This window comes from Phyllopteryx taeniolatus, chromosome 4 (assembly GCF_024500385.1).
Source record: "Phyllopteryx taeniolatus isolate TA_2022b chromosome 4, UOR_Ptae_1.2, whole genome shotgun sequence".
Lineage (NCBI taxonomy): Eukaryota > Metazoa > Chordata > Actinopteri > Syngnathiformes > Syngnathidae > Phyllopteryx > Phyllopteryx taeniolatus.
The window spans coordinates 19,941,896-19,962,163 of NC_084505.1; the positions used below are offsets into that span (position 1 = coordinate 19,941,896).

At 44.0% G+C, this 20,268-nt stretch overlaps 2 protein-coding genes and 1 long non-coding RNA gene across 10 annotated transcripts in view; 2 read left to right on the forward strand and 1 right to left on the reverse strand.

Annotated features, from left to right (window-relative positions):
• Positions 1-271: 271 nt before the first annotated feature.
• LOC133476673 (monocyte to macrophage differentiation factor 2-like) lies at positions 272-15,264 on the forward strand. 2 transcript variants are annotated; one of them, XM_061770372.1, is made up of 11 exons: positions 272-1,292; positions 1,468-2,400; positions 2,494-2,666; positions 2,747-2,919; positions 4,231-4,544; positions 8,003-8,084; positions 8,993-9,153; positions 9,374-9,448; positions 9,519-9,620; positions 9,736-9,805; positions 11,143-15,264. In XM_061770372.1, the coding sequence occupies exons 5-11, from the start codon at positions 4,531-4,533 to the stop codon at positions 11,344-11,346; spliced, it is 708 nt and encodes a 235-aa protein (XP_061626356.1). In that variant the 5' UTR covers positions 272-1,292; positions 1,468-2,400; positions 2,494-2,666; positions 2,747-2,919; positions 4,231-4,530; the 3' UTR covers positions 11,347-15,264. The 2 variants fall into 2 exon arrangements, with proteins under 2 accessions (XP_061626356.1, XP_061626355.1); XM_061770371.1 differs by having other exon boundaries at positions 272-2,400.
• Positions 15,265-15,295: 31 nt separating this feature from the next.
• On the reverse strand, positions 15,296-18,990 carry LOC133476676 (uncharacterized). Its single transcript, XR_009788109.1, has 4 exons — positions 18,300-18,990; positions 16,836-16,965; positions 16,343-16,743; positions 15,296-15,397 (listed from the first exon to the last, which is right to left on the reverse strand). It is a non-coding gene; the product is annotated as an uncharacterized LOC133476676 (long non-coding RNA).
• radil (Ras association and DIL domains) overlaps positions 16,630-20,268 on the forward strand; it is a 33,128-nt gene continuing 29,489 nt past the window's right edge. For 6 of the 7 annotated variants that reach the window (XM_061770357.1, XM_061770356.1, XM_061770361.1 and 3 more), the window contains exon 1: positions 16,630-16,766. The gene's annotated coding sequence lies outside the window, so the exon portion shown is untranslated. The remainder of the gene's footprint in view (positions 16,767-20,268) is intronic. The other variant, XM_061770358.1, reaches the window with a different exon arrangement.

Sequence of the window (20,268 nt, forward strand, 5' to 3'; positions counted from 1 at the left end):
ACATTCATATGGGTGGCTGGAAAACCCGACTGAGGTGGAGATGAAGTGATGAGAGGAAAGAGAAAAAAAAAAAACTTTCAGTTTTTAGTAATTTAGCTAAACATGACAATGTAGAAGTAGGCCTGTAATTCAGGGGAATTGCGCAGGGCAAGAACATGAGTAGTTTTCCAAATCCTCGGGAAAACACGAGATGACAAGGACACGCTGAACAAAGCTGTCAGGTTTTTTGAAATTATTATTATTATTTTTTTTTTTTTTTTTAAATATTGTTGAAAAACTTTAGTTTGTGATTTAAATGTTTTTGTTTTGTTTTTAACTCATTTATATTTTCAGCTTGGCACTGAACTGAAATATTTCATTTTGACCAAAGGATTTTCTTTAGACGGCACGGTGGCCGACTGGTTACAGCGTCAGCCTCACAGTTCTGAGGACCGGGGTTCAATCCCCGGCCCCGTGCCTGCGTGGCTTTTCTCCGGGCACTCCGCTTTCCTCCCACATCCCAAAAAACATGCATTCATTGGAGACTCTAAATTGCCCGTAGGCGTGAATGTGAGAGCGAATGGTTGTTTGTTTCTATGTACCCTGCGATTGGCTGGCGACCAGTTCGGGGTGTACCCCGCCTCTCCTGCCCGATGACAGCTGGGATAGGCCCCGCGGGGCACGCCCGCGACCCGCGTGAGGAGAAGCGCGACAGAAAATGGATGGATTTTCTTGAATGAAATATGATTTGCGCATACATTGCAGACTTGGAAGGAAGGAAGGAAGGAGCGATGTTGACATTGGTAGGAAAAATTCAGAATCTTTGCATTTTGGTCATTTCTATTTTGAAAGTGGCACTAAACAGGCCCAAAAAATGGCATGCAAATTTGACACACCAAAGAGAAGTGGAATGTTAACAAACCTGCCAAATTTGCCAAATCCCTTTAGTATGTAAAGTCCGGTTTCAAAACTTGAAAAATAAGGGCCACCTCTCAGACGCCGTCATGCCCCAAAAGGAATCAAACATATGTCAAATCACGATTTCAAGCCACTTTGTATGTTGACAATTTGACAAAAGGTTCTGCCCAGAAAACAATGTAAACGTGAGAGCAAAACCTCGACTTGACATGGTAGAAAAATGCTTCTTATCGGTTGCGACGGAACTGTGACGTTTAAGCCATTTTCCGATTTGTCCATTTTCAGGCTCAAATTGAGAGCAACTGCATCCCCACAATGACTTCACACTTCAAAACAAGATAAATAATAGTGAATTCAGGATATACAACTTTCTATCAAGGAGGAATTCTATGAAGGTGTGATTTTTTTTCTTTTCTTTTTTTTGGAACGCCGAAATCCCAATCCCAGAAAATCTCAGCCAAAGTGAAAAAAAGGTTCAAAAGGAGGTGGTGAAGGGATCATTTGTCTGACAATGAGAACAAGCGATTTTGGTGGACCTCTGCTAAATTCACGTAGCCTATTTATTTCCAGGTACAAAAAGAAACGCGAAGGACACGGCGGCCGTTCTTCGGGATTTCGTCACGCATGCGAGTGGAGTTCCCACGACATTGTTGGCCTTATCGTTCCCAGTATACTGAATATGCCAACGGCATATCATCGACCTCGCACCTCAGAGTCAAAGAGCGATATGATCAACTTTTCGACAATTCCCACGACGTCCTGGCTGGCCGGCGGACTTTTGGTGGCCTGCCAGCGGTGGTGACGAGCAACCCAGGGCAAACGCTTCTTTCCTCCATTTTGCAGGCATCTCTACTTAACGCTAGCAGCACTTTGACTCCCTCCGAGGTGGAAAAGCGCCACACAAGTCAAAGCTCAGTTAGCATTTGCTTGAGTGTTTAGTTTTCTGACGTTTTACTTTCACTCCCTAGATTTGAAAAGATTTGTGTGGTGTGCGTATGTTTCGTCATTGTCTCGTAACGTGTGCTTAAATTGGAGTTTGTCGCACGCACACACACACACACACAGAGCACATGTGTTTTCTCTACTCCTTACTTTGTCATAGTTAATTATTTTTTTTAAAGATAAACAACCTGCAAGAAATTTTGGGCAAATCCCAATCTGTCCATCCAGCAATCCCTTTTCTATCACGCTTATCCTCACCAGGGTCGCAGGTGTTCCTATTCCAGATGATTTCGGGCGAGAGTTGGGGTACACCCTGAATTGGTCGCCAGCCAATCACTTTTTTTTCCTTTTTTCATTGTCGCTAAATCGTGACCCACTTTTATAGCATTTAAGAACACGCGTGTATAAATGCGCCCCAGCTCAGACTCCTTCACACCTGCCGTTCACACTCGAAGATCAAGATTGAAATCAAAGTGAAGATGATGATAATCGTGATGATGATGATGCTTGTCATGGGATCGTCAGGGGGTCCCAGAGGAGAAGAAATTGCAGCGACCACAGGTACACACAAACCTAAAGTATGCACCACTGGACGATCCAAAAGATTTCCATTGTTCAGTAACTTTTGTTGTTGTTGTTGTCGTTCACGAGCAGCATGACAGTGACCGAGCGCCCGCAGCACTTTCTGACTCCACCCATGCAGACATCTATGGCTTTCATCCAATCTTTTTTCTGTAGCACTTACTATCCTCATTCGGGTCACGGGTGAGCCGGAGCCAATCTTGGCGCTGTCTGTCCGCCGACAAAATGAGAATCCTGCCTAAAACGTGAATCTTTTTTCCATTGTTTGTTTGTTGTCGTCGCCGCCGCCGCCGCTGCGCTGACTCCTGTTTGTTTGACTGTGCAGCCGCTCCTGGGACTGACGACGAGGCCTGGGTTGACTGGACCAAGAGCCACTGGTTCTCGGTCTACCGGGTCTGGGTCCACCATCTAGAAAGACGGCCCCGCATAAATGGGCACGATGAGAAGCGGGCCAATTGGACCGTCTGCTACCGGAACTCGGCCTCCGAAGCCTCCGAAGTAAGTAAACGAGGCCAAAGTTGACCTGGGCCCACCCGAGCGGATCCTGAGCGAGGCTGCCTAGTCGTCTTTTTTGCAATCACCAAGTAGCAGAAAATAAAGACATGACATAGGGATGTGAATTTTGTCATTGATATATAACACCTGCAACATTCTGTCCTACAGTGAGCGTCACCTTGTTAGCAAGATTATGTGAAAACAGGGACTTTACTTACAAATTGGAAATACAAATGGGGAAAAAAAATAGATCATTATTTTCATTTCTTTTTTCAAAATCCCTCTCTCTATATATATATATGATGATATTAAAATAAGGTATGTCCTTTAAAATACTAAAATACACCATGAAAACAAAAAAATCGACTAAACTTGAACTGTAAGAAAAATGTACCAGCAACAAAGTATGTTTACCATACCTTGTGTATGTTTTTGGGATATTTGATTTGCAAAGTACATTCACACACACATTTGTGTATATATAGGCACACACAAACATACATGGACACCAATACATACTACACAGTAGAGATGTGTGTGGAAAAATACACGTTTGTGTGCACACAGTATGCTGTATACATTTGTACACATGCGCATGAAAATATTGCTTGCATCAGGCGAAACCTTGCATTTTTAAAAAGCAGCACTTTTCAGGAGCCGTGAACATCCCATCATTGACGAGAGCAGGCCATTTTCAACATTGAGATGGATGTCCGAGCCATACTGTACATCGACACATTATGACAGTATACACAAGTGCACGCACATGTCAAATACACACATACATTTACAGTTATGGGGGAACAACTGTATTAGACCACCCTCGTTTCCAAAGTGCCTTGTTCATTTTTTATGGCTGCTACAACTAAAGGTGCATTTGTTTGGACAAAGATAATGACGGCAACAAAAAATAGCTCCTAAGAGTTGTCAAATAGAACATCGAGGATTATGGAATCAACTGCATTTTCATCGTGTTCATTGTAATATACATTTAGTGGTACCAGGCGTTAAAATGAACAAGAAAGTGTTTTTTGTTGTTGTTGTTGTAATTATACAGTGGTGCCTCGAGATATGCGTTTAGTTCATTCCGTGACCTCGCCGTGACCTCGAAACACCCGCGTCTCGAATCATCTTTCCCCATTGAAATGAGTGCAAATGCTTTTCCGGCCTTCAGCAGAACAAAAAAATGCTGTCGAGGCAAAATAGCTATTTTGTCCTTTAAAAAAAATATCTTCAAATTCAAATACATTTCCCCCCCCCAGTTTTTGTCAGCATCAGTTGAATGGGCATTTTGCTCCTCCTTTTGGCCACCAGGGGGTAGTAAAAGACAGATAGGGCTGGTGATGGACGTTCAACCCGTCGAAGCTTCTCGCAGAGGATCTGAATAATATTGGACTGTAACAAGTGGGATGCTCCCGGTGAGACGGTGATGACGTGTACCGCGACGCCATCAGAGTCCCCCCAACCCACCTCCGATCCATCCGCTCGCTCCTCTTCCTCCTCTTCCTCTTGCATCCAGCAGCACCGCGACGCTCTCGGGCCGGCACGAGTGCACCGAAGGCGGCCGCCGTCGTCGTGTCCGTGCTGTCAACTGTTGATTCCTGGCCGACGTCAATGACTCTTGGACGGTAAGCAGACATCGTGCTATTCTTCTTTTTGTATCTTTTTTTCTTCTTTTTCTGTCGCTTGCCTTGCTGTTGTCGCCGAGCAACCACACTGATGACAGATGAGAGGCGGAGGCGGAGGCGGAGGAGGATGAGAGAACAAATGATTCTTTTCTTTATTTCGACACTTATTCTTATGGTCTACAGTACTGCGATGATGGTACGTTGTACACTTCGTGCACAGGCTGTCATGGTGACATGCGGTCCATTTGCTTCCATACCTAGAGTTTCAATGATTACCATTTGTGTCAGTTTACGGCGCTCTGGGGATTTTTGCTCTTGATTTGGATATTATACTTGCACCCCTCCCCTGGTGCCGTCACCTTTATCATTACGGAGGGGTTCGTGTGTCCCAATAATCCCGGGAGCTAAATCGTCTGCCATGCCCCCCCCCCCCGGCAGGGACCAGACAAAACACGCTCAAAGACCCTTCACGATGAGTGCAAATATTGGGCCTTGTTTTCACTCAGCCGGACGCGGCTCACCGGGTCTCCCCCTCTGAGAAGGGATATATATATATATATATATATATATATATAGAAATGTTGTATTATGTCGAGATAATCCAGTAGAGTCGTACACCAACCACCGCAAACTCCAAAGCACAAGAACTATCGGTGTCACTAATCGTGAGCAAACACTTTTGTCCTATCGGATGTGATGACGACTGTGTGCCTAATAAATTGGCCTGCGCGAGCCAAGGAGCCCGGAAAAAGGTTGTTTTTCAGGCCCTTTCTCACCGCGAAGTGGACTTGGGTAGCACCACTGAGTGCCGGGAGGCGCTTGAGTCATCGCCACAATGCGTGTCGCGTCCCCGGCCGACTGGACTGTGGCCTGCTAATTATCAGTCATCTTGATGGGAGTCGTTAACGAGGCCGCCAGAGCCCCGGCGGGGCTCCGGCGGGGCTCCGGCGGGGCTCCGGCGGGGCTCCGGCGGGGCTCCGGCGGGACTCCGGCGGGGCTCCGGCGGGGCTCCAGCGGGGCTCCGGCGCGCACACGCTCGCTCGCTCGTTGCCGCTTCCAGGCTTTTTCTTTGTCATTTTCTTTTCTTTTCTTTTCTTTTCTTTTCTTTTCTTTTCTTTTCTTTTCTTTTCTTTTCTTTTCTTTTCTTTTCTTTTCTTTTCTTTTCTTTTCTTTTCTTTTCTTTTCTTTTCTTTTCTTTTCTTTTCTTTTCTTTTCTTTTCTTTTCTTTTCTTTTCTTTTCTTTTCTTTTCTTTTCTTTTCTTTTCTTTTCTTTTCTTTTCTTTTCTTTTCTTTTCTTTTCTTTTCTTTTCTTTTCTTTTCTTTTCTTTTCTTTTCTTTTCTTTTCTTTTCTTTTCTTTTCTTTTCTTTTCTTTTCTTTTCTTTTCTTTTCTTTTCTTTTCTTTTCTTTTCTTTTCTTTTCTTTTCTTTGACAGTGTAACGGGTTTCCGGGCCGGGTCACTTTGTTTCGGTAAGAGCTTTGAGCGGGAGAGATGATGAGCAGCTGTGCATGAATCGCCGTCCCGTTCGATAGGGATATACTTGTGGGCTTCGGGCTTCGGGCTTCAACAAATCTCGATGCAGCAGCCACCCTTTCTGGCCAAAGGGACCGGGATTCAATGAAGGAGAGGAAAGATTAGGGTCTCCAACCTTACAACGATTTGGGGACAATTGTATGTTTGCCACTTTTTCGTGTCATGACGTCTTGACGGTAACAAAGCGACGAAGGATTGCCGGTAACGGTTGGCGCGATAACTTGCGCTGTGCGGAATGAGTCACGTGCCAACGTCCAATCGAGTGAGATTTGGAAACCAAATCCTTGGACTACAATTTGATCAATAGCAGCGAAGACACGGCCCGCTGAATTGCCTTTTGAAAAGGTGTCCATCAAAAGGTGGCAAATTGTTTCTAAGAAGAAAAACATAATGTTGGACAAACGTCGAATGGCAAAATGTCTTTGACGTTTCATGATCTGGCTATGTTTTCTCAACGTGCTAATTCCATTTTGGGATATATCGGACTTTTCTGCGATTGTTTAATATTCCTTTCCGTATGCAAGCTAACACAAATTGAACGCTCGGTGTCTTCAGAGTAACCCCTTTTTTGGGGGGCCCTTTTTGTCCCTCCGGCGATCTTTCCCGTTAAGGCCACCGGACACAGCCTCATTTGCCAATTTGCATTCGCACACAAGCAGACGGCGAAATAAATGGCGTGATTTCCGTGGCATGAATGAATATGTGCGAATTTGGTGAAAGGGTCACAACTATTGCACGTCCTTACCTTGATTGCGATTGAGTGCGATGGCTTTCAATTAGGAGTTGGGATCATTTCTGCACTGGAATCGCATCGTTTGAAGAATTGGGCCACTCGCGCGATTTGTACGAAGCCGTTATGCACTTTTGTCGTTACCATTATGCAAGGAGTGTATTTCGGTGGCAAATCGAGGATTGCCTTTACCATGAATGGCTGCAATTTTAAATCGCCAATACCTTTTTGAAAATCGGACTTTCGGCATGTGAGACATTTACCCATATCGGCATTAAAAAAAAAAAAAGCGGAATTGAATTGGATTTTTTTTTTTTTATAAAGAAGTGTCTTTACAGTTATGGATCAAATTCTATGAAAGAAATGCACACTTTATGTTGGTGCAGACCGAGCATTCATGCACAAGCGGCGGCGGAACCAAGCGATCACAGGTTGTTGTATGTAATGTAATGTAATGTTCAATTCACCATAAGCGCACCTCTTAGGAAATCCGTCTATTTGTGCGTGCGTGCAAAGAGAAGCAGAAAGCAAAACGGGAGTGTTTTTGTTTGTTTGTTTGTTTGTTTGTTTTTGCTCTCTTCGGTGACCGTCCCTTGCTAAGTGGTTGCCATGACGACGGTGACATCACTCCCCCGTTTGTTTGGGCTTCCCTGCGAAAGATGCTCGTCGGTCCTTCCTCCTCATCTTCATCCTCCGCTGTTGCCGGGCAACGGCACTCCGTCACGGCTACAAGTCCAAGCCGGAGCGGCGGTTGCTAGGCAACACCACAAGGTGCCGTCGGCGGGCTTTTTCCAACGTCGCCGTGCAGATGTTGACCTTTTTACATGCTGACAGCTGCTCACAACGCTCGAGAATCATTTTTCGAAAAATGTACATTTATTTTGGTTGTTTGAAGCGTCTTATTTTCCTTTCGATGTGCATTGGACTAATTGGAGGAAACCGGTGATCATTTTCAGATTTGATTGACATGTATCAGAATCAGAATCAGAATCATCTTTATTTGCCAAGTTTGTCCAAAACACACAAGGAATTTCTCTCGAATACGTCACCAGATCAAGTGCCGCATGTAATGATTGACATGTAGTCGGACCAATCAATTGGCCAATGAACACCTCATAAACCAAGCAGATAAAAAAAAAAAAAAAAAATCAAGTGTATTGTTACTTATTGAGCTTGAATTGGATTGCTGTTTTCAGGTTTATGAACAAGCGTGTTCCTTCTAACAAGAGATACCAGCCCACAGACTACGAGCACGCAGCCAATTGCGCCACACATGCGGTAAAACACACTCACCCACGCATGGACACTGTGGCATTCGAGATCCGAGTGCAAATGCAAGCCGCAGCATGCGGCACTATGTTAGCATTCAAACAGACAATCGCGAGCCTGAACAAGTCACCATTTGCATTTGGAATGGACATTTATAGAACATGTCAAAGTATTTTGCCAAATAGCTTCATTTTCCCCATGTCAATAGATCATGTATATTTTAAAGAATCAAACAAAGAAATAATAGTCCTATGTCGTCGTTCGGAGTACATTGAATTTCGAAATCTCTTTTTATTTGACCCTCACGCCTGAGACATTCTCTGTAGTTTTTAGGATATTTTGTCAAAAACACAAAACTCAAAATAAACTCACACAATCACACAAGCACAGTTAACACGTGTAAACACACACACGCATGTACACGCACACAAACAAACGTAACCACACAAAAATAAACACAAACAAACTAACGCACACGAACACACTAATGCAATGTTTTGCTTTGACGGCATAAAGTTTCGAAACTAACATCTGCTAGTATCAAACATCCATTCGTTTATATTTTTTAAGCCTTCAGTTACTCGTTTGTTGGCATAGCGCACGAAGAATATTGCATGAAATCGCTCCTTTGTTCAACGAAAAGAAAAAGAAACGTCCAAAAAATGTACAACTTTTAAGTCTCATGTCAAATGAAACCCATTTGCCCAAGTTGTGCGACTCAATCCAGCAAATAAGAAGGAATTTGAAAATATGCCAAAGGGTACAAATTGGTGTAAACACAATAAATGTATTTGAGCTGAAGCTGGAAATGACCAAATCCAGAAACCAACATGAAAACAATAAGATTGAAAAAGACAAGAAAATCAATTGCTAAAAGCCTCGTTTCATTGCGCGTGCGTACGCGTGGGTGCGTGCAGTTATGGATCATCCCGAGCCTGCTGGGCAGCTCGCTGCTGCACTGCCAGTCGGAGGACCAATGGGAGCGAGTGTCGGCCTGGGTGTACGGCGCCGGGCTAAGCTCGCTCTTCACAGTCTCCACACTCTTCCACACCGTGGCCTGGAAGAAGAGCCACCTACGGTACGCACACGCACGCACACACACAAATACTACATCATACAAACTAAAACAAACATGAACACACACACACGCACACGCATTGAGACACAGGTGCAAAAACACACACATGCACAAGCAAACAGAAAAAGTAACAGACACACACGCAAACTAACCAACAAACACACAAGCACATGGCACCACATGGCACCACGTGCGCTAACCCATGTGTGTGCGTCGTCAGGGATGTGGAGCACTGTTTCCACATGTGTGACCGGATGGTGATCTACTTCTTCATCGCCGCCTCTTACGCACCTTGGTAAGACACACGAGCGCACACAAGCCCGCGCGGGCACAGCCGCGTGTACGCAGTGTTTCGCATGTGACAGGCTGAACCTGAGGGAACTCGGACCCTGGGCGAGCCACATGCGCTGGCTGGTGTGGGTCATGGCGCTGTCGGGGACCGCCTACGTCTTCTTCTTCCACGAGAGGTGCATTTTGCCCATTTGAATACTGTGCGCATTGTGTCTAATGGTTGCGTTTACTTTGTATCGTTTTATTGCTTTATCTTCCGTTGATAAATAGCATTCGTCGTACCCGCCGCAGGTACAAGATGGTGGAGCTGATCTGCTACACTGTGATGGGCCTCTTCCCCGCCTTGGTCATCCTCTCCATGGTAAGCGCCGCGATCGTTGGGGGCTCCGCGCGAGCAACTTCCGCATTCGGGGGAAAAAAGGCGGGAGCGCATTCCCTTCCGGCTCGGGCGAATGGCGGAAAACCAGGACAAAGCACCCGGAGCAACTTTCAACGGCCACGTTAGATTTGATTGGACACGAGATGTTTCCGAGTGCTACCAAAGATGACAATATTCGATGTTCAGGCGTGCTCCCTGTTTTACATATGTATCATATTTGTATGAATAAGTGATATACGTGTATTTAACTTTGGAAGACAACAAGTTTGGTTTCACGTTAGTTGTCGTGGCACACAGGAAGTCCACCGTTTTGGTCACGTGATGTTCCGCATGTACGGGATTGGATGGAGAAGATCAACTGAATTATTTCCAAGCGAATCGGCCGCTATGGTCAATTGATCCGATGAGGTTACGACGACGTGAGAGCGTTTGGAAACAAAAATCGCACCGACCACTTTGCTGCCTAAACGAGTAGAAACATGTCAAATGTTCGCTATATATATATATATATATATTTCAAGAGAATCTCAAAAACCTTTTGATTGAAACGGCGTAAAATCAACAATCACATAATTGATTGATTTGCTTTTTAAAATATCCATTTCAGTGATCATTTTCCTTTTTTAAAATGCAAAATAATTGAACTCGTTTTAATAGATTTTTTTAAAATGGAGGGATTCAAATTTTCTGATCGGCTTCTCCTCACGCGGGTCGCGGGCGTGCCGGAGCCTATCCCGGCTGTCATCGGGCAGGAGGCGGGGTACGCCCGGAACTGGTCGCCAGCCAATCGCAGGGCACATACAAACAAACAAACAAACAACCATCCGCACTCACATTCACACCTACGGGCAATTTAGAGTCTTCAATTACTACAATGAAATGTTGATAATTGACAATGGGTAAAAGTACCAAAAACATTTATATTATTTGTCATTTTCATTCATTTGTTCGTTGAGGGGGCGGCACAACTTAGAGTCTTCCATCAACCTGGCACGCATGTTTTGGGGATGCGGGAGGAAAGCGGAGTGCGCCCGGAGAAAAGCCCCGCAGGCACGGGGACAACATGCAAACTCCACACAGGCGGGGCCGGGGATTTGAACCCCGGTCTCCAGAATTGTGAGGCAGATGTGCTAACCGGTCGGCTGTACTTATTTCAATGAAATCAAATCAAATGAAATGTTTATTTATTTTATTTTTTTCCCCCCCCTGCAAACTCATTGAGATGAAATCAACAGCGCCTCTGCTGGTCACCGACGAGTAGTGCACTTAATTTTGCTGTTCCCAGACGAATCAAGCGCTCTAATTTCCTGAACTTTCAGCCGGAACAGGCGGGCTTGTGCGAGCTGCTGCTGGGTGGCACCTTCTACTGTCTGGGCATGGTGTTCTTCAAGAGTGACGGCATCGTGCCTTTCGCCCACGCCATCTGGCATCTCTTTGTGGCCACCGGTGCCGCGGTGCACTACTTCGCCATCTGGAAGTACCTCTACGCGATGCCCGCCAACCCGGTCCAAACCTCCAGATGACAACGCCCCCCTCAGCCACCGCTAGGGAACATTCCGGTCCATTCCCAAGTCACTGCGCTTTGTCCTCTGGGAGAAGCTGCATGTCACATTCAGTGTCTTTTGTGTCAATTGTTTACAATGTGCTGGAGTAGCAGGCGCTGCTCAACTGGTTGCACCATGAGGTTATTGATTGATTGATTGATTGATTTATGTATTTATGTTGTGTATTATTTCTAGCGTTTCTTCCCCCCCCTACGGTGCAATGTGGCCGGCCGGTATTCATGACGAACTTGCAAGGAGCAATGGGGTTACAGTAATTGTATGAAACCTCTACACAACAATGTGTGACTGATTTCATTATTTCTTTTACAATGTGATTATTTATTTATTTCTATTGTGCAAGGTGGCCAGTAATCATAGAGAACGTAAACGATTGCAATTACAGTACTGGTGAGAAAGGTCTCCGTGTGACCATTCATGCCGTGGACTTGTTTTTTTTATTTTTTACCCAGTGGATTATTTCTAGTCATTCACGATTTCTATTGGCGGTATTCATGATTGCCTTCCGAGAAACAATTGCATTACAATTGTATGACACATCTGCACGACAATGTGTTACTGATTTCTTTTTTACTCTGTAAATTATTTCTAATTGTTGACTTTGTTTCTATTGTGCAAAGTCACAGTTATCATGACTAACTGGCGAGGAACGATGGCTTTACAGTAATTGTGTGACATGTCTACAAAACAGTGCGTCACAGAATTCTTTTCGGAATTTTGTGGATTATTTCAGTCATTTGTATTGCGCAAGGTCGCAGATATCGTGACCGACTGGCGATTGCATGACAGTCATCGTGGGACACTTCTCCGTGGGGATGCGTTGCCAACATTTTTCACTCTGGATTATTTTGTAGTTGTTCACTTCATTTCTATTGTGAAGAACGATTGCTCTGCAGTTATTGTATGTGATCGATTGTATTTATTTTTTTACCATGTGCATTAGTTGTAGCGGTTCACTTTATTTCGATTGTTTAAGGTGGCTGTCATCATCAATAACTGGCCAGTAACGATCGCATTACAGCAATTGCTTGACACGTTTCTAAAATGGTGCGTGACAAAGAATGTTTTCCTTCCTCTGTGGATGATTTTCATTTTCATTGTGCAAGATGGCGGTTATCATGAATTGCGGGTTAGAGAAGCCATTTTATGAATTATATGACGTGTCTGTGCGTAACCCAAGGGGCCATGGCCTTTTTTGGGACTCTGTAGATTATTTCGAGTTGTCCAGTTTACTTCCATTGTGCAAGGTGCCGGTCACTGGCAATTGTACGCCACGTCGATGTCTGGCTGGCTGAGAGCGCCAAGGAGTGTTTTTTGACTGTGGGTTATTTCTTGTCGTTCTGTTGATTTCTATTGTGCAAGGCGGTGAGTAATCATGAATAACTCAAACGATTGCAACAATAGTAATTGTGCGACATGTCTGCATCGGGCCGATCGGCCGTAAACTTCAATGATTATTATTATGAGTTTACTCTGGATTATTTCTATTGTGCAAAATGGCCTTCAAATGAGCACGGCCGCAACCCACCGGTTGAGAACCGCCGTGCTATAGTGTCACCGCTGTGTTTTTCTTGAGCCACTATTGCGTCTTACTTTTTGGGTTTGGTTTTGTTTTGTTTTTTGCAGTGATTTTAGTTTTCATGAGATTGGTTTTAATATTTAATGCTCAACTTTCTTCTTCTTATTATAATATATAATTATTCTGTTTATATTCCGAGAGAAGTTTTCACCAGTGTGCTTCCATTTGAAATTGACAATGTAACACTATGTAAAGTTTCATGCAATATATATTTCCGTGTTTATCATGTTGCAAATGGACACTGCCAGATGTTTGTTTCTTTAGAATTTTTTTACCGCCGCAAGCGATGAAAACTTTTGGAACACCTTCAACGCGTCGACAGAAACCTTCAACGCTAAACGTGACCTTTGTACGGCCTTGGTACGGTGCGATGACGTCGTCAGCCTTGGAAGGAGCCTTTGAATGGGGACTTTTATGCTGTGCCTTCAAAAGCAGCCTCTGACGTCTTGGATTTGGGTTATTTGGCCTACATGAATGACATCTTCGGTCATCAAATGCAGCCTTTGAAGGAGGCATTTAGGAGATTTGTTTGTGTCGTAAGCATGAATTTGGTCCCTCGATGGCCTCCGAAGGATGCATTTGATGTCATCGGCCTTCAAATGCAGCCTCCAAAGGATGCGTTGGATTTGGGACGTTTGTGGCCTCGGACGGACGCATTTGAAGCCTTTTATTTGGATGATGTAATTGACCTTCGAAATGTAGCCTCTCGAGAATCTTTTGGCATGATCATCGCGTCATCCGCCTTCAATTGCATCCTTCGACTGACACACTTGATTTAATATGTTATGTCTATGGCCGTCACTGGCCTTCAAGTGCAGCCTCAGAAGAATGCCTTTGATTGGGGATGTTTGTGGCGCGCTCTAACAACGCTGTCATTCAAGTGCACATTTGGAGAAAATTGTTGGGCTTCAAATTGAGCCTCTGAAGGATATTTCGATTTGGGTCATTTATGCTGCTTTAGCATGTGCGCGAGGGATGCTTTCGATTTGTAATGTTTGCGCCGTGCCCGTCGTCGGCCGTCTAGCGTCGCCTTTGATTTGGACGACGTCATCGGCCTTCGAACGTCATCTCCGAAGGAGCCTTTGATTTGGCAAGTTTGCGCTGCATTTTCCGTCATCCGCCTTCAACTGCGGCCTTGGTAGGACGCGTGTAAAAGAAGCCTCTGATCATCGACCTTCAAATGCGACCTTTGAAGGAGCCCGTGATTTGGACTGTTCGAGTCAAAACACAGCGCAGATGTCATTCATGGGCCTTCAAATGTGTTTCGAAGGCTGCATTTGACAGCCGACGATGTCGTTGCTCGCAAGCTTGCTTCGTAGGACGGATGTTTCCTTGAGGTGTTCTAATAGCTTCAACATGGGGCTTCCCTGCCGAATGTGAAAGCCAAGCGAATCTCCATGCAGTGTATGCAGTAGGCGCTGTTGAACAAAATCTCTATGATGGCATCTCAGGTGTGTGCGTGTTAAACCATCCCACTCGTGAATCCAAAGCCTCTGGTCTATGTTTACATGGAAAGCATGACTTCTCAACGAAAACTATACACACACACACACACACACGTATATGTGCTCGTGTGTGTGTACATATGTCAGTGTTGTATTACTACATACTTGGACAAGTCTGGGGAAATATCTGCTTCCCTTTAACACCACATTCCCTCCCTTTAACGCCTCAAAACCCAGGGTTTAGGGATTTGGGATTAAGGTTGGGGGTTTGTGGTTTGGTCAACTCCAGACAGGGTTAGGGGGGCGGGGCTCGATTTAGGGTTAGGCTTCGGTCATTTGGCTTGTTTCGGTACACAAACCGAATCATTCGACACTATAGAGGACGCTCATGTATTTATAAAGAAAAAACATATTTTGGGCCGACAAATAAGACTTGAAAAAATCTTCTTTTTGTTGACTTGTTTGAGATTTTTCACTTGAGTTTCATTCTTATTACAATGTGTAAAAATGGCAGTTGGCCAGGGAAGCGCTTCTGCGTCACATTAAGAAAACAGTACTTCTTTGTCAAGACAGGCTATTTGTCTTGATGTGTTCTCCGTGTAACGCCACAACTCCTCGTGTGGCTTTCGCACGACTCCACAACTCCTCGTGTGGCTTTCGCACGACTCCACAACTCCTTTTACTGTTCTACCAGACATTTTTGTTTGACCTCTGTTGTGTGTGTTTGTGAAGCTGCTGACTTCTTTTTTCTAAATTTCTCGTGTCTGTGTGTTGCTTCTGTGCTGTGACAGGCCAACATGATGCTTTTATCTTTTCTATCTTGTAATAAAAAAACAAAAGGAGCTTTTGCACACACTTTTACGCTCCGACTGGACACTTTTGTCAGCGTTGGGCTCATCAGGAGCTCGCTGTATTTCCCCAGCCGAGGAGTGACGACTCAGCAACAAGGAGAACATAAAGTGTTGTCCAATCGCTCGGTCTTGTTTCACTGCATAAAAAGAGGCCGTTATGCTAAAACATCAGCTTTATAAACATTTTAAATGAATTAAAAAAAAAAAAAAAAGCTGTTTTTGATCATTTACATTTCTTGTTCATATTTGTATTCCTTTTAATTTCATATATGAATTATGATACCTTAAAATACTACTACTACTACTACTGCTAATAATAATAATAAGAATAATAATCATACAATTGGATTATTAATTTTAAACAAAATAAAATAATATAGTTTAACAGAGAAATATTCAAATGTAATTTAAAATACAATATGTATAAAATATATACAAGAGGAAATATGTCATTCTACATACAGTAAGTGCAAAATAAATGTTAAAAACCAAACTAAGGAATCTAAAATAACGTCCACAATAATTAACATTGTTTTCTTTTTTGTTAAAAATGTTTAACTCATCATACTAATTATAATCCATATATCATCATTCGTCCAACAAATGAACTATAATAAGCGTTTTTATATTCTATTCTACGGCATTTTATATTTTATATATTATATATTTTATTTTAAAGTATGTAAAAAGTCTAATTTCACTCTAAACTATTTTCCAAATAATAAAACACAATTAATGTATAAAGGATGGCGAAATAGACAAAAATATTTGTACATTGTGAAAATTTGAAATAACGAAACAGGCTACATTTATGTGCAAAAAGAAAATGTAAACAAATTGTATTTTACATATATACAGAGAGATTATACATATATTTTACTACTACTACTACTACTAATAATAATGATAAGGCCATTGAGAGAACTTTGCAATTACTATAGTTTAAAAAAAAAAAAAAAAAAGAATTAATAAAATCATTTTAATAAAAAAAATATTTCATTTTAATATTCAACTACATTCATTCAAAAAAAGGTTTAAGAAGTTTCAGTAGGTATTTTTTCATGAAAATTCCTTTGCATTACCGCTCCTGTCCAACAGAGGTTGCTGTCTCCATGTCCACGCGGGCTCCGCCTTGGCCCGCGTCTCGGGTTGTACTTCGGTTATTTCCGTCACGCTCGGCTCGCGATTCACCGCCGGGGACGGTGGAATGCGGTTGCCGGGAGCCAGTGGGCATTTGCCGGCCAGGCGGCGGAGATGTACGCACCGAGCCGGGGGCTCGCCGGAGTTGACGGAGCCGTTTTGTGGGGAGAAGAGGACGATCGTTACCCCTCGTTCCGTTATTAAGGAAAAGAATTACGTTCGGAAAAGAGGGGGGCGGAATGAGAACCTCGGAGGAGCCTCCAGCATCATGGAGCCGCGCATTGCAGACACCCACCGGCGGAGGACCACAACGGCAACTTTTCGGATCTATTTTATCCACCTGCTGTAAAACGTCACACTTGTGAGGTGGGTAACAAGCATTTTTTCGCTCCCGCTTCACGATGGAGGCTGGCCGGGCACTTTACCCGCACACACCTGCAGGTTGGGGGACCGCCGCGGTGCTTCGTCGCCGCCTCCGCCGAGCGTGACGCCTCGGCGGCGGATTCATTGTCCGCCGCGGTGCGTCGCTCCGCCGGTTGCCACTAGCGACCGTCAGGTCAACACACTGAGGGACAAAATGTTTGAAATAGTGTGAATGTGGAGAGTCGAGCATTCGCATTTATTGAGTCATCCTCTGAGAGTCATATATTCACAGTCATGCTTAAATACCTCCAGATGTGGAAATTGCGGGAAATCATTTCCAGCGAAAAATGCTGAGAGTCGGTCATTGCGTTAAAGCGTTGATTGAACGCATACTGAGACAGTGGAGTCATCGCACAATCATTTTGACACTATGCATGAATTCACACTGACGCGTTTGTGGGAGAATGCTGAGAGTCGAGCATTCGCATTGCCGCAGCCTTTAACCGAGTCAGAGTATTTGCTGAATAGCTCCAATAAAGAAATGCTAAAAGAAATTACATTGATGCTGTTGCGGTACAGTGTGAAGGCTGAGAGTCGAGCATTCACACGACAAAACATGCTGAGACAGTTGAGTATTCACACCACTGCTACTGTGCGTGAAATGCCAGAACTGCAAATGCATTCCCATTGCTGACTGTTGAAAGAATTGACGTTGTGGTGCACCAAAACGCTTAACTGGGCGAATGAGGAGACTGCTGAAACTCCGCGTCAAAACATTGACTGAATGCTACTGTGTGTGTGTGTGTGTGTGTGTCATACCATGCATGACTGTGTGAATGCTGAGAGTCAAGAATTCACACCGATGCTGTTGCACATCAAAACACTTGAGAGAGTGAATGCTGAGAGTCGAGCATTCACAACATTGCTACTCTTACATTACTAAGTTGTTGCGATAGACCAATGCTGCTTTGCATGATCAATGATGTTCATAATGAGAGTCAACAATTCACACTGACGTTGTTGTGCATCGAAGCCTTTGTACTCCCAATTCTGAGAGTTAAGGATGCACATGGCAGCTGTTGAAAAACATTGGAGCGATACATATACACTATTGCGTGTTAAATAATCGAACTCGAATGCCGACAGTCGAGAATTCACACTGACGGTATTGCACATCAAACCCCTTTAGAGTGTGAATGCTGAGAGTCGCGCGTGCGCATGACTGCCGTTGCCAAGAACAAACTGATACGTTCACAAGTTCGCACTGTTCCACAGCAAAAACATGAACTGTGTGAATGCTGAGGATCAGAAATTGGTCCAAACCTTTCCATAGTGGGAATTGTGACAATTAAGAATTCACAATGTCAAAGTTGTGCGTTGAAACCCGTTATGGGCTGAATGCTGAGATTCAAGCCTCACAATAACTCTCCATATGTGGAAATGCCGAACGCCATCACATGCATCAAAAGGCTCTTGCTATGTGTCAAAACATTGAATGAATGCTGAGAGTTGAGCATTCACATAGCTACTACTCACGGTAATGCTAAATACTTCCAACTGTTCCAACAAGTGATGAAAGAGCTGACATTGTTGTACACCAAAAATCCCGAGAGTCTGGCATTGACACGACGTACATGTGTACAAGAATTCCCACTGACGGCTGTTGCCCACAAAAACACTTCTAGTGTCAGTGCAGAGAGTCCAGCGTTCACATGCCTGCTATTATTATCAGCAGGGAGTCCCTTAACGCGTCTGGGTGCTCTTGAAAGGGGAGTGGGGGGGCGTACGGGGCCGTAGCCGTTGTTGGCGCTGACTCTGCAAGCGCTCCTGCCGCCGGGATAACGTGACTATTTTAAATGCCTGCTAATCCACGCTAATCTGGCTACTTGGCCGCAGTTCACTCAAACCCGGGGACGGCAAACACACACACACACACACACAGAGCCTCCATTTTGCCTTAGTGACCCACAAGATGGGGTTTACACTGCGTAACACACAAATGTACAGGGCCGAGGATGTGACATGGGAAAAAAGAAATTCAATTGCAACCATCATATAGATATAACGTACACACAACATGCGAATTTACTCCCGCGATTTAGGTTCAACGTATGCGCGACATACTCATTTGGCATAATGTGTTTCACAAAATGCAAAGTATTCATGTCATTCGTGGACCTTCTCTACAAATGTTAAGGTAGAGGATATCTATCACCTATTCATTTCTTGTGAAGGTGCGCTCCATTTGTTTACCCAGACGTACAAGTTGTTCATGGGAAGGATATTAAACCCCCCAATTACTATTATTTGATATAATGTGTGCACAAGATCCAAATAATGAATATTCAAATCATTCCTGGACAGTCGAGTAAGCAAATGGAGCGCACCTTCCTATGAACCAGTAAGTCAAAATGAGTATTTGCTTGCCAACCCCCCCCCCCCCCACAAATGTGTATTTATGTGTATAATGTGAATAATATGTATAATATGTGTCTACATTATTGATACTATTTTGGGGCGACTAAATACTACATTGTGGCCATGAATTTGGTAAAACGTCCACGCAAAATGTCTCGAACCTGGGTAAGCAACTTGATGTTAGAAACGGCGGCGTTTGTGGGTGTTGTTGAGAAATGGCTTTTGCTTTGCATAGTCGAGTTTCAAGTTGCACTTCCGGATGCAGCGCCCAACTGTATTGACTGCCATTGGTTTTCCGAAGTGTTCCTGAGCCCACGCGGTGAGGTCCTTTACACATCGATGTCGGTTTTTGATGAGGGATCGAAGGTCACGGGCGTTCAGTGTCGGTTTTCGGCCTCGCCGCTTCCATGCAGTGGTTTCTCCAGATTCTCTGAACCTTTTGTTGATATGATGGACCGTAGATGATGAAATCCCTAAATTGGGGAACATTGTCCTTAAACTGTTGGACTATTTTGTCCCGCACTTGTTCACAAAGAGGTGAGCCTCACCCCCACCTTTGCTTGTGAATGACTGAGCAATTCAGGGAAGCAATCCCGGCCCCCACCTGCTCCCAATGAGCCCGTTCACCTGTGGGACGTTCCAAACACGTGTTTGATGAGCATTCCTCCACTTTCTCCGTGGTTTTTGCCACCTGCCTGTCCCAGCTTTTTTGGAACGTGTTGCAGCCAGCGAATTCTAAGTTCATGATTATTTGCTCAAAACAATCAAGTTGATCAGTTTGAACATGAAATATCTTGTCTTTGTAGTGTCTTCAATTCAATATAGGTTGAACATGATTTGTAAATCATGGAAAAGGATGACGCGCTGTGGCGACCCCTAACGGGACAAGCCGAAAGGAAAAGAAGAAGAAGAAGATGATTTGTAAATCATTGTACTGTTTTTATTTATGTTTAACACAACATCCCAACTTCATTGGAATTGGGTTGTACTATATTGCGGCCAGGAATTAGGGATTAGTGCACACACGGAATATTCATTTGGCATAATGTGTGCACAAAATGCACACGTGTATTAATGTCATTTCTGG